We start from the raw sequence: 13,363 nt of genomic DNA on the forward strand, positions 1-13,363 counted from the left end.
TAAAGTCCTACAGAAAGCCTGTGTTAAATGCAATTAAAATAGTATTTGATGTGTTACATCTCATATTAATTGTTGGGCAATCTCAATCTAACGGCTGCGTTTTCCTGGAGCATCAGGCTCAGTTATTACATCACTCTGGCATGATGATGGTGCCACAGGACAGAGAGCTTTCTCTCGTGACACCATGTGAACATTGCTCAAAAGTTATGTACCGTGTTGGATGTGATAAGTGTGTCTTTTGTTGCCTTTTCCTTCCATAACGCCAACAGGTGGCGGCAAATGGCTACCCTGCCCTGAGCCTGGTTCTGCCAGAGGTTTCTCAATATGAAAAGGAGGTTTTTCCTTCCCACTGTCGCCAAGTGTTTGATCAGAGAGTCGTTTGATGGTTGGCGTTTTCTTTGTATTATTGTATGGTCCTTACAATAAAAGCACTGTGAGGCAGCTGTTGTTCCGATTTTGTGCCACTTAAATAAAACTGAACTGAAAAAAAAATTTCATTTAAAGCAAAAAGGTCTGAATTTGTGGTTTGTGTCACACTTATTACCATTTCACTAGCACTCGAAGAGGGGCGGACGAGTGTTTGCAGGCAACTAGAGCTGATTGTGACCAAAGCAACAAGGCTTTTGCCAGCTGGATGGGGAATACTATACTATGACTGGTAGTTGCCAAGAGATCAGCAGCCTCTAGGTTAATTTGAGTCTTTAGCAATCGATTTCCTAGTGACTGCCATTAACCTCCAGCAACCACTCTCCAAACTTTCAGGAAACTAATCTTTTTTCCCCATATGACCGAGGCTTTATTCACCAAACCCTACACTGTCGTCATGGTTGTCACGTGTCAAAAATGCAAACAAAACACCACTTAGAAACGTTAAAATTACTTCATATTATGCAGTATTCTATAGTTAATAAGCTGCAGGGGCGTATTATTTCCCATTTTATTTATTTGAGGTCTTAGGAAAGTTTGGACTTGGAGAAGGCTTTGTAATTTTGTCAAACTTATCCATCTTTTACCTAGCGCCTGTGTCCTTTTTAATGGCTCTAGCGCTTCAGAATATGCACTGGAGAGATATAACTGACAAGCAGACCGTATCATAGTATAAAAGGACTTTAAATAGATTCAGTTCCCTACAATAGTTTTGCAAGCCGATGATATGCTTCTCTTCATCTCAAAATTGGAAAAAAAAAAATCTACTCCCATGTTGATGTCAAAATTAAGGATCTCTCCCTGGCTATAATATTCATTTTGATAAAGCAAGAGCAATGCCAGTTGGTTTTGATAGCAAAACTTCATATCCATCCATTTCCCCTTTCTCCTGGTCTGACTTGGGATTTTTATATCTAGGGATCGATATAAAGCCTAATGTTAGGTACCTCTTGAGACACAATTTGACCACAGTACAAAAAGAAATAAATAAAGACCTTGCAAGATGGATGAATCTGCCAATTTCATGGATGGGTAGAATAAGTCTAATAAAGATGAAGAGGCTTTACTATTATCTTAAAGGTGATGGAACTCCTTTTGCAAAATTGGGATGTAATCCCTTTGATTTAGTAGGAGACATGCAAAAATAAATCTCGCACAAAAACAAAAGACAAGCCAATTCTTCAAAATACAATGAAAAGCTGGCAAGATATAAACAACTGTATTTGAGGAAGAATTCGTTTACCTACATTACACTGCTTTCAACAATAGAGATTTTCTCCCTGCCATGAATTTGGTTGTATTTGGATCCTAGCACAGAAGAGGTATCAAAATAATAATAGCAGGCCTGTTTGATAAAAACTACATACATAAGCTGTGCGCCCAACTTCAAAATACCTTTGGCCTTCCTCAGAAAGACTTGTATATCTTCAAATTCATCACTATGTGTCACAGGATTCTCGCTTGCTTCCATAGAAAAAATTCAAGTTTACTTTAAAAAAAAAAAAAAAAAAAAGGTTTTATTTTGGGTTTTTATAACATCCTGCAGAAATATGATAATCAATCAATATTGGGAATGGTCTCAGTCAATGGGTCAATGGATGATTTACAGAAAGCCTATGGTGAGGACGATTAAAAAAAAAAAAAAAAAAAGTAAACATGATAATATCATGTGGTCAGTGGTCACATATCTGTAATCCCCAACATCCATCAATTGTGTGCATCATTAACAATAAATCAGGGTTGTGATGGGCAGTCAATTTGGGGAAAAAAAAAAAAAAAAGGTTTTATTTTGGGTTTTTATAACATCCTGCAGAAATATGATAATCAATCAATATTGGGAATGGTCTCAGTCAATGGGTCAATGGATGATTTACAGAAAGCCTATGGTGAGGACGATTAAAAAAAAAAAAAAAAAAAAAGTAAACATGATAATATCATGTGGTCAGTGGTCACATATCTGTAATCCCCAACATCCATCAATTGTGTGCATCATTAACAATAAATCAGGGTTGTGATGGGCAGTCAATTTGGGGAAAAAAAAAAAAAAAAAAAAAAAAAAAACAGAGAGAAAAAAAAAAGTAAACATTAGGACAAACCTGCAGTAGCTCAAAGTAGTGCATACAGTGGTACACTGGGACCATCATCAGCTGGGGAAGGATATATTGCACAGCTTCTTTAAAGCCTTCTGTAACTGACTGCAGAAACAGAAAGAGAAAAATGAATAATAAGAACACTATGAACAGATTTGACCAACCAACATAACAGCAAATTTTCCACCTCAATACAAAAAGTCTTTTTCCCCCTAAACAGCATTTAACTCAGTAAATCTGTTTCAAAACAAAAACATTTTCCTATCCAGAAAAAAAAAAAAAAAACCACAACATTTAGAAATGTGATATGCATTTATTCATATGTAAGTCACAGAGACGTTATTTTAAAGTGAAACTGAAAGTTGAGTGTTTATATTGCAGTTAGCTAAACCACCAAATAAGTTGTTGCTGGATGTGTTTAGACCTGTCTAAAGCTCGCCTTTCGTGCCTCCAGGATAAGCCAGTGTACAAGTGTATGGTTGTATTCAACTCAAATGATAAATGAATGACAAAAATTGATCATAAATAAAAAAAAGACTAAAATGTCGGCCCTGACTAAAAATATTGTACAAAACGTACAGTCGGTCAGCAAAGACAGATAAAATGGGTACATCCCAGTCTGTTAATGTAAAATCAGCCCAAATGAGAGGGTACAGGGGGACCAGGGGGAGCAAGAAGCAGTTGATCAAGTAAGGCAGAGGTAACCAGAAAGGGAGGGGTGTCACAGTATCCTTTTAAAGCTCCTGTTCCCCAGATAGCCGAATCAGAATCAATACGCTCGTACTCAGACTCCTCTGCAGCGACCACAGTCTCTGCATGCAGGGAAGAAGTCTGGGGGAAGGGGGATCGTGTGCATTAGAGAAAGGCATCAGCTGCCTGATGCACCCAGATGGACAGCAAGGAAACAATGATCCAAGTTTAGATCATGTTATTGATACGTCAGCATCCTGCAGATTCACAAAGTGTACACGTGCTTTTTGTCACCGTTTTGAGACTCATCAGTTTCGAGATATAACGCTTACAGGGAACCTAAGGAATCCGTGTATTTATATTCATGTTTGTCACCCAATTCATGAGCATGTAGTTGACTTATTTCTGTCCAGAGTGGGTGCAATCACACAAATATAAAATAGAGAGAAATGGACTTTATGATTTACTGACTATTTTGTAACTTCTTCTGTAAATCTGATGTCATCAGAAATCTGGAAAAGGTGCTTACATGCCACAGGATCCTGCTTTCCACTGAAGCAATGCAGCTATGCAGGTATCACAAACCCAGTGTGAAACAAGCATTTTCATACACAACAGAAACCTCACAGATAAATAATATGCTAGCCCTGATCTAGATGCTTTCAGCGAAGATTCGACAACTTGGTGAGACTATTGATCTTAAGAGTCTTTAAAGAAAACAAAACTGGATTTCCATTTCTAATCATAATTTAAACTTATCATACATCTCTAAAGGGATATGCATCATTTTTGCTTTTGGCCCCCGACCCTCCTCTTCACCAGGAGAAAAAAAAAAAAAGTCCTGCAGTGTAGCTGGCTGTTCTATTTTTAAAAGGCGATGTAATTTACCCACAATAGCAGACGCTGCAGAGTGCAGGGGCTGAGTGCTCGACAGACGCATCTGTCTGACAGAGAGGAGGGGCAGAAAGTCAAGAAGGGTGGAAAAAGAAAGATGAAGCACATGCTTTGAGACAAAAGCTGAAGAGGAGAACCAATGTGGCCACTGCCACAGGTTTGACTGGAACATGTGCCATTTCATCCAGGTGTCCACATAACTGAGCGTGCTGGATAAAGAAGGTAGAAAGAAGATGAGATGAGTAACTGGTTGGTGGAGAAACACCATTACACCATCTCCCGTTAGGACAACTGATGATCAACATGTATACATGTACACGTGCGCACGCACACACATCTCCGATTGTGCACTCGAGCAAAGTGGATTTGCAAGATCTCTTTCCATCAGATGCCGTAAGAGCTGAATGTCTTAGCTGCTGGGTTAACGAAAAGGCACAGCCATGTATCATTTCCTTAAATTTTGCTTCCAAAGGGGTCTTTATGAATCGTTCTCCAGGATTTCTGAAGGTCTCTCAAAGTCTTTCTTTGGACATTGGCTGCATTTTCACCTGCGTTCAGTCCAGTTCTTGTACCTGACCTTTTTTTTTTCTTTTTTTTTTTTAAAAAAAAAAAGAGGATTTTTATTTTTGTTAAGCTGCTTAACACCGAGATATAATTCAAATAGCCCAAAAAAGGCTCAAGGGATAACTCATAACTCAAGGGATGAAAGAGTGTTGTGTATACACATAACAGAGAATTCTTTAAGTAATTTGTTACTAGGAGCCAATCACAAAAACACATCATTTGTTCCAGTTTCTAACAGTTTGACAAAAAAAAAAAAAAAAAAGTATTTTTGCTCAAATAACAATGTGATTCCCAAAGAGCTAATAGCAGAAAACAGTGCTGTGGCAGTGTGCCATTATAAATTTTGAAGAAACTGGACAAGTAAGGTGAGAAGAGAAGTCGTCTCATGATGTCAACATCACTATCTACAGCAGATGAACACTACCTGAAAGTCATGTCCTTAAAAACAATTAATTAAAAAATAAAAAAGACCTGATAAAGAACCTGAGAGATTCATCTACTGTTCACTGAAGCCTCATCAGAAATGGTCTCAGAGGAAGGGTGGCTTCTACTGAGGCCACTGGATTGAAAATAAGTGGCAATATGATGGAATAACAAACACATGGAGGTGGGCAGGACAGAGAAACGTACCATCAGATTTTGCTACACCACACAATGCTTTCCAGAAAGTGTGATCTGTGTTTTTCAGCAATGCGAATGATCCCAAACACACCATCACTGCAACCCCAGAGCCTGGACAGCGTGGGATCATCTTGACAGCCAACATCCAAAGAAGGGCTTCTTCAAGAAGCCTGGAGAACCTATTTCAGAAGATTCCTTCTAATGGAGAAGCTGAAACTGAACCCCTTAGATTATGAATCTTAATTGCTATTTTCTGTTGACTGAACTGATTAATTGACTGATACGTTCTTACATATATAAATCGATATATACACTCAAGCAAAGACACTTTTTAGTTATGTGCTGCTGCTTTAGCTTGTGAAACAAAACAGTTCTTTGTTTTAAAAAAAAAAAAAAAAAAAGTCTATTCATACAATACAGTTGTATTGTATGAACTCTCATACAATGAGTATATGGAAATAAACACCAGGTGTGAATAATCAGAAGACTGTGCCAGCACTCTAACTGTGGTTAGTCTAGCGGTTCACGAATAAACACAGCGAGGCCTCAAAATGAGGTACAGGCAAGGCTGCAGGGCACTCACTCAGCCAGACTTGGTTTCCTCACTGCCAACAAGATACAAATGAAGCCTAAAGGTAGATGATTCGTAACAAACAGAAATTTGACTAGAACAAAATTAGACACTTGTTTTGAAAAGCTTAAAAAAGAAGAACAGAAAACAGTCTCATTCTGCAAGTGGTGTTACAGTGACTCTGGAGCTCTGATGCTGCATCATGTGAGCACTCCACCTCACTGGGCTTTGGCCTGAGAAAACACCAGAAAATATTTAATCTTCAAAGGCTGCCAAACTGCACCCCACTGAGCATAATTCAATGCTATTCTTGTGAGGAATGTCCAAATAAAACAATGCAGCAGCAGCGAATAAACTGTACACAGGACGCTGGATATGTCATGACATGCACTCGGCGATATTAAGAGGAATTCCACCCGGCATGCAGGTTGACTTCAAAGCAGAACAGGAACAAATAATGAAACAATGTTTGCTGGGTATAAACTCAAAATGACCTACTTACACCTTCATATAAAAAAATAAAAAATAAAATAAAAAAATACAGATTTTCCCTTTTTTATTTTACAGTATTTTTCAGTCTGTAAAGTTTATTTTTGGCACTGACAGAAAGAACTGATTCTCAGTTATAACAGCTGTAACCGTTAATTCTCGTACCTAGTGATAATACAAAGTCAAAGTAAATAAAACTCAAATGCACACTGTAACACAAGTTCCAAAAAGTTAGGACGTTTTGTAAATGGCAAATAAAAGAATGCAATGATTTGCAAATCTCATAAACCAACAGTAGAATATTAAAAAAAAATGTTTACACATGTTTACCACTGTGTAGCATCCCCTCTGCTTTTAACAACAGTCTGTAAACATCTGGGCACTGAGGAGAGCAGCTGCTTGACTTGTTGTCCCATTTCTGCCTGTAGAGGATTCCAGCACCTGGACTTATCTATGAAGCTATGCCATTACAGTAGCTCTAGCATGTGGCATTGCTGAAATATTAAAGGCCTTCCCTGAAAAAGATAATGTCTATACGGAAGCATACGTTGCTCTAAAACTTGTATATACTTTTTAGGGCTTATGCCCCCTTTCCAGATGTGCCAACTGCCGAATCCATCATCACTAATGCGCCCCACATGTTATCAGAGATGACACCTTTTGAACTGAGCCCTGATGTCAAGTCAGAAGCTCTTCTAATGCTTTAGTGAGGAAGAGACAGCATCCAAGTTTTCCCCCAAAAGAAACTTCAAAATTTTAAATTTTGAGGCACATTGTTCTGAAGTTGTTCCACGATTTGTCAATGCAGATTTATTTTTTAATACCCGATCGTTTTATTCACTTGTTACCAGTTGCAAAATGTAATTTTCTTTTCAGCACCGATTACATTTCCGTCCCTTTTTCACACCCGTCCCAGCTTTTGATTCATGTGGCTGCCATCAAATTCAAAATGAGCAAATATTTTCATGAAACAGTCCAATGGGCCCATCTTTTGAATTGTGGATGTGAGGTTGTATAAATCTGACAGTATGTTTTTAAACCAAACAAATGTAGAGACCCGAGCGTCACCTTTCCAAACTCTTATGAAATCTCTTACCTGGAAGTAGAGGCCAACTGTTGGTCGTGCCATCAAGCTGTTGAAATGTGAATGAAATTCCCCGCCGAGGATGTCTTGAGACAAAGTCTCGTAGGGATCGAAGGCCTGCTCCTGCACACACATGCAGAATAATACAAGTCTTAAGAAAAACATCACAGAAAGACGGTGTCATATCTGAGTCATCAGCGCCGTCTCCATCATAACCACAAGTTACACAAAGTAGTTAATCAAGTAATGACTTACAGTAATAAGTGTTTTTACACAAACAGATGGGTTTCATTGGAATGTTCTTAGTTCTTAGAAAAGATCCTCAGTAATTAACCTTCTTTTCACCCATTTTGTTGTTTATTTGTGTGCGTTTCCGTTAACAGTCTCCTAAACTGCTGTCCTAATGTCCTCCTTAGAAATTCCTCATATCCTTTTGAATCCATTATTCTGATCAACAACTGCAAGATATACAAGCCCTAAAGTAACAGAGCAGCCCGAATGTTGATTCTACCTCCACCATATTTTACAATGGCTGGATGTTGTTTTTGTGTTAGTGTGCGGCGTCTTTTTTTTTTTTTCCTTTTTCTTTTTTTCTTTAGTCATAACACTATGGGTACCAGAAGTGTTGTGGTAAACCAACTTTCAAGTTGCTTTTCTCAAGAACACAATTTAAAAGTTTCTTTCTCAGGAAACCGATTTGAAAGTTGCTTTCCTGAGAAAGCAGTTTTTGCTAGGAACCAAGCTTCGTTTTCTTTATTTATATGGAGAAATACCTTTATAACCACTGGCCAAAGTAGCTTTTCAAGACGTCGTTAGCACAGCTTTTCGCTCAGCTTTTCCCAATATGTGATCGAATAAAACATAAAAACTAATTTTGTCTTATTAGTTAGATTTGTTGGTCTATGATTCTGACTTGGATAATAATGACAATTTTTTGAGCAATCAAATGAAGAAACTTAATTTAATTACAAACTTTTTCTCTTTCTGCAGTAAATCCTAGATTGACTTGATTAGTTTGCTGTTAATTATCCGTCAGAGAAATAATCTCTCAAAAACTAAGAATTATTTTTGTTTCTATATTTTCCTAAAACAAGAATGATGCACTCATGCTGACATGCTGGTTTAGAATGAACGGATTTCCAACAAATCTAATAAATTCAAGCCATGCATTACATTTTTTTAACAACCACATGACAACCCAACACAAAAACAAAGTACCAAAACTGTTTTTTGTACAGTTTATTGCATATTGTGTATTTCCCAACCATACTAGTAAAAGCTCAGACAATATTTGGTCCGCGCCAAATATTGTGAACTTGTGTGTTTTAAGATTTGAAAATCAGAGTGACTTCATACCTCCGCCAGATCTTCAAAGCAGCTGCCCACCAACGGATGAGGGCTGCCATCAGCAGTCATCTCAACAGCGTCCTCAATCAACCCGAGCAGCTTCACAGTCAACTCGTGGATGTCTAGGATGTTACTGAAAACCACCTCGACATCCTGCAACGACAGGACAACATGAGTGCCCGTTTCACTGTTGTGGTGTGAAACGAGTAGCTATGTTAAACTGCTGTGAGTAAGGATTTTTATCCTCCAATGCTGAAACCACAAATAAGTGAAAGGTCTTTCTAGAGTTACAAGATTATATGCATGACATTAAGATCCACTGGATGTCACACTAGAGCACCTTTATCTCAGACCAAAACAAACAGGCCACACTTCCGCCCTCCTTCCTTTTGTCTCTCACTTAAAACTTAGATGAGTTGTTTACAAGAGAACACAAAAAAAACCCCAAAAAGCCACAGCCATCTACCCAAGCCAGCCCTGAAAATACATGAACGATTGTGATGTAATGTAACCCTGCCGGCACTGCCTTTTCCAGTCAACTTCTCTTTATTTGGGGGGGGGGGGGGGAGCACACACACACACACACACACACACACACACACACACACACACACACACACACACACACACACACACACACACACCTCTTTAAGGAGGCTAAATCAGTTGACCAGAGTGCAAAAACATAACACAGTCAGAAGTAGAAGCAGAAGCTGTCTCAACATAATTGCATGTTCTGCATTCCACTGGGCCTCACAAAGTTGAATCCTCCTCACCCAAATGATACCACAAATTACCCAACCCAAAATATGCAAAGCCACAGCGACCCATTAAACTCGACTTTCCACTCAGTTCTTCTCAAACTGTAAACAGTGTTTAATCCCTTCCCTTACCTATACATTTCCTCCTTTTTATTTTTAGGGAATTTAGAGCATTTAAAAAAAAAAAAAAAAAAAAAAACACACCTGTTAGAATGGGTTGTCTGCTAGCTGGAAGGTTAACGGTTCAATTACAGGCTTCCCTAGTTCTGCATGTTGAATTATCCTTGGACAAAATGCTGGACTCAAAGTCCTTTTCTCATTCCTAAGATTAATTTTAATGTTTCAATGTCTCATTTGTCAGCCACTCCGGCCGCTTTTATGCTCACTGCTTACCCCCTGTCGCAGAGCGAGACATTTACATCATATCTGCGACTATGTGATGATGTTGCAGCAGCGTGCAAAGCAACCAATGTGGAAAAGTGTACAGCAAAGTATACTGGTGCTTTCATTGTCTGTGTAATTCACACCTCTGCCTATTCCTCAAAGCATTTATCTCAGTTGATTGGCTTGTGATCAAAAAGACCATGTCAAGTCAAACCACCCACCCTCAAGTAGCTTGTGCTGCTCTCCAGGCATGATATAATTCACCTATTCTGACTTTAGAGCTCATTTTAACCTGCAATATAGTGTAATTGTCCATAGGCAGGAGTATGTTTTTTTTCCTGTATGGGGCTTCTACTCCTCAATGAGCTGATCCCATGGAATAGTAGACATTTCCCTTTTCTGAGGGCAACATGTCCTGATCTCTCTGAATCTGGGCCTAGATCTGCTCCCCAGAGGCACTGTGTATGGAGATCTGCATCAGACTGTTCTTGAACAGTGGCTACGCTATCAGGGACGATCAAAGCGCACAAGGTTGAGTTCATATCTCTGAAGACATTGTTAACAGTCTAAGCCTGTCAGTACCCCCTTCAAACACTAAGTCTACCCCCGAACAATCCAGGGCTTCACTGAAGCCTGACCTGGCATTTGTGTCTGGAGTTGTTGGTTCATTTGTGCCTCTTGACAGCTGAAAAACATCTGAAAAACAAAAGGTTCAACATGCAGTCTCCTGTTTTTGTTTTGCATGCTTTTTTGGACAGGAGCTTTGAGCAGTGTTTTCAAGTTGTGCAGCATCAAGCTGGTCCTCACCACTCACCTTTTGTTTAAACTGAACAGCTTTCCTTAAAGTGTATCCCAAGCAGTGCAAATCACTGTGTCCTCACTTGGATAAAGGGGCTACTTGCTAACTTGAGACTTTAAAATGAGACATTGAAAATGCCAAGAATGACCACTTTAGGTTACATGCATAACCTCCGTTCTCAGAGTAACATGCGTAAGCTCGCCTCAGCCCTTCTTGTTGGGGAAATATGATAAGTGCTTACCTTGAGTAATGACTGCATAGTAGTTCAAGCCACTTAAGGGTTGGTGGTTCAGTCTGACATGGTCACCAGCCATTCAGAATTGGCATACTGAGGCAAATTCCTCTGAGAAATGTGAAGGGAGGCACATCCCACAGTAAGACATCTCACTCATGTTACTCTGAGAACTGTGGTTACGCAAGTAACCTAAAGTTCCTTTGGTTAGCCTTCTGTAAGAAGGATATGAATTGCTATTTAATGGCTGTTTACTGAGTAAGAGGGAGGAGAGACAAATCCCTTTGGGGTTGTGTCAGGAAGGGTATCCAACATTAAAACTGCCAAATCAACCCACTGTGACAATCCCTTGTGAATAAGGGAGCAGCTGAAAGTAGGTTTACTATATATGAGTCAGAGAGCATGGGTCATGCTTTGTGTGATGAAGAGGAACTGTAACCTTTTAAGGCCAAACATAATGACATGTTTCTTGTATGATGCTGATACTGACTGCCGATTATAGGACAGTGCATTGAGAAATGACAATACTTTTTTTAGATTATGATGCTTTATTCATTTTGACATAAAGTCATACTGTAAGCAAAGCAGTATTGATAGTCAATACTAAGCCTTAGTAGAAGAGACAGCCCAAAAAACACAAAAGTAGAAAAGAAAAATGATGAAAGGTATAAAAAGTATTTCACACTGCTTCATGACGCTGAGTACAAGGTTAGCCGATTACAGAGTTTTAGTTGTAATCTTTAGATGATCTTAAGTTGGATTAGACTGAAATAGCTTTGATGAAAACCTAACTGTTTTCCAAGCTGGCTTTGCCCACCGCTCATTTTGTAAGCATAAGACTTGATCGTGTTCACTGAACAGTTTACTTTGTATTATAAAACACTGGTCAGTGATTAGATCAATCATTATGTTTAAATAAGTCGTAACCTGATTCTTTTTTGTCAAACTGAGAAATAAGCAATACTGACATGTGTATTTCTTTTAATTCAAGTTCCTCACCTCGTTTGTGAAAACTTTGGAGTGAAGGAAGTGTCTGCGGAACACTTTGACAATGAGGTCCAGCTCTCTCAGGTACTGCCGCTCCTCTGCGATTTCAAGCCTCACCAGGTCATCATACGTGAGCTCCCCCGAGGACAAGGGCTCCTCTGCACACTGCGACATCAACCCAATATCCTCCTCTTGGTCAAACATGTCCATCAACACCTGGAAACAGGTAGCAGTGACAACCAGTCAGTGTCATTGAAAAGAAATTCTTCTCTCCTAATCATGTTTGACAACTTTAGCTTCTCACTTTGTCTGCACACATGGACACTTTGATGTCCTGCTGGGTGATTTCAAAGTGCCGAATGTTGCCAACATAGTTTCCTGCCAGTTTCAGTATATCTGCTGATATGTATTCAAGCACTGCCACAATGTATAGGGACACATGGTAGTCCACTTTGTAGCCCAAAACCTCCTGTTGAAAGAAAAAAGGAAAACCCACAATGAGACATTAACTATAACACAGCAGTTCAAAGGGTTGAAAAATAAAAGCGAGGACAGCGCTGAGGATGAACAGGACAGCGAGCTGTCAAGCATCCTTACCTTGAGCAGTGGATGTATTTTATCCACAGGAAGTAGTAAGGGGTGTCTTCTCCTGCGTTTCTCAATGGCTGACTGGGCATCTGCAATTGCCCACTTATCTATAGGGTGGGGGAAGGTTTTCTGGACGCGTTCCTGATTTAAGAGAAGAGGAAATGTTACTTTTCCTCATCAAGAATATGAGTACAAACATTAAGAAGGATGAACTTATATTAAAATAAAGTAAGTGTGTTTGAAATGCTTCTGTTGAATCATACGTTTCCTAAATGGAAAATGCCGGGACACCCAGTGGGAAAATTAGCTCACAATCTGTTTCATTGTTCTTCCTTATATCATTAATATCTACTTAGAAAATAAATACTACAAGAGATTGTAAAGGCCTTACGTCTACATCTTGCACAGTGCGAGGCTGGGCCACACACAGCATGTTGAGAAGCTGCAAGATCAGCTCCTCGATATACTGGAGGGCATCCTCCTTTGCTGTCAGGTTTGGGTGGACCTGCTTCTGTACCTGAAAGTTACAGAAAAACAAATAAGTGTCAGATATGGCAAAAAATTTGTCAGTCACCATAATGTGGAGTGATATTATTTTTCATTCAGTAGGACAGAAAAAAAAGAAAAGAAAAAAAACCCCCAACATGCTTCTGGCACTGTTGACATGACGTAAAGTGCAACTGTTTAATATATCAAAGTGATGTTAACATCTGGTATGATGCAGCTCAGCTGGCCTCACGCACAATTACATCAGCCTACAGTTACAATGACTGGCTGAATATAAACTTTTTTCTTTTTTTAACAAGGTGTTTATTCAGATTTTAGCCCACACACTA

General features: G+C 39.1%; 1 protein-coding gene across 1 annotated transcript in view; it reads right to left on the reverse strand.

Annotated features, from left to right (window-relative positions):
* sos2 (son of sevenless homolog 2 (Drosophila)) overlaps positions 1–13,363 on the reverse strand; it is a 41,089-nt gene that overhangs the window by 11,057 nt on the left and 16,669 nt on the right. The window contains exons 2-8 of the mRNA XM_004540030.3: positions 12,919–13,044; positions 12,537–12,668; positions 12,244–12,408; positions 11,952–12,155; positions 8,786–8,929; positions 7,442–7,552; positions 2,523–2,621 (exon numbers count right to left, since the gene is read on the reverse strand). Coding sequence (XP_004540087.1) covers positions 2,523–2,621; positions 7,442–7,552; positions 8,786–8,929; positions 11,952–12,155; positions 12,244–12,408; positions 12,537–12,668; positions 12,919–13,044 — 981 coding nt within the window. The remainder of the gene's footprint in view (positions 1–2,522; positions 2,622–7,441; positions 7,553–8,785; positions 8,930–11,951; positions 12,156–12,243; positions 12,409–12,536; positions 12,669–12,918; positions 13,045–13,363) is intronic.

Source organism: Maylandia zebra, linkage group LG19 (genome assembly GCF_041146795.1).
Source record: "Maylandia zebra isolate NMK-2024a linkage group LG19, Mzebra_GT3a, whole genome shotgun sequence".
NCBI classification, from domain to species: domain Eukaryota; kingdom Metazoa; phylum Chordata; class Actinopteri; order Cichliformes; family Cichlidae; genus Maylandia; species Maylandia zebra.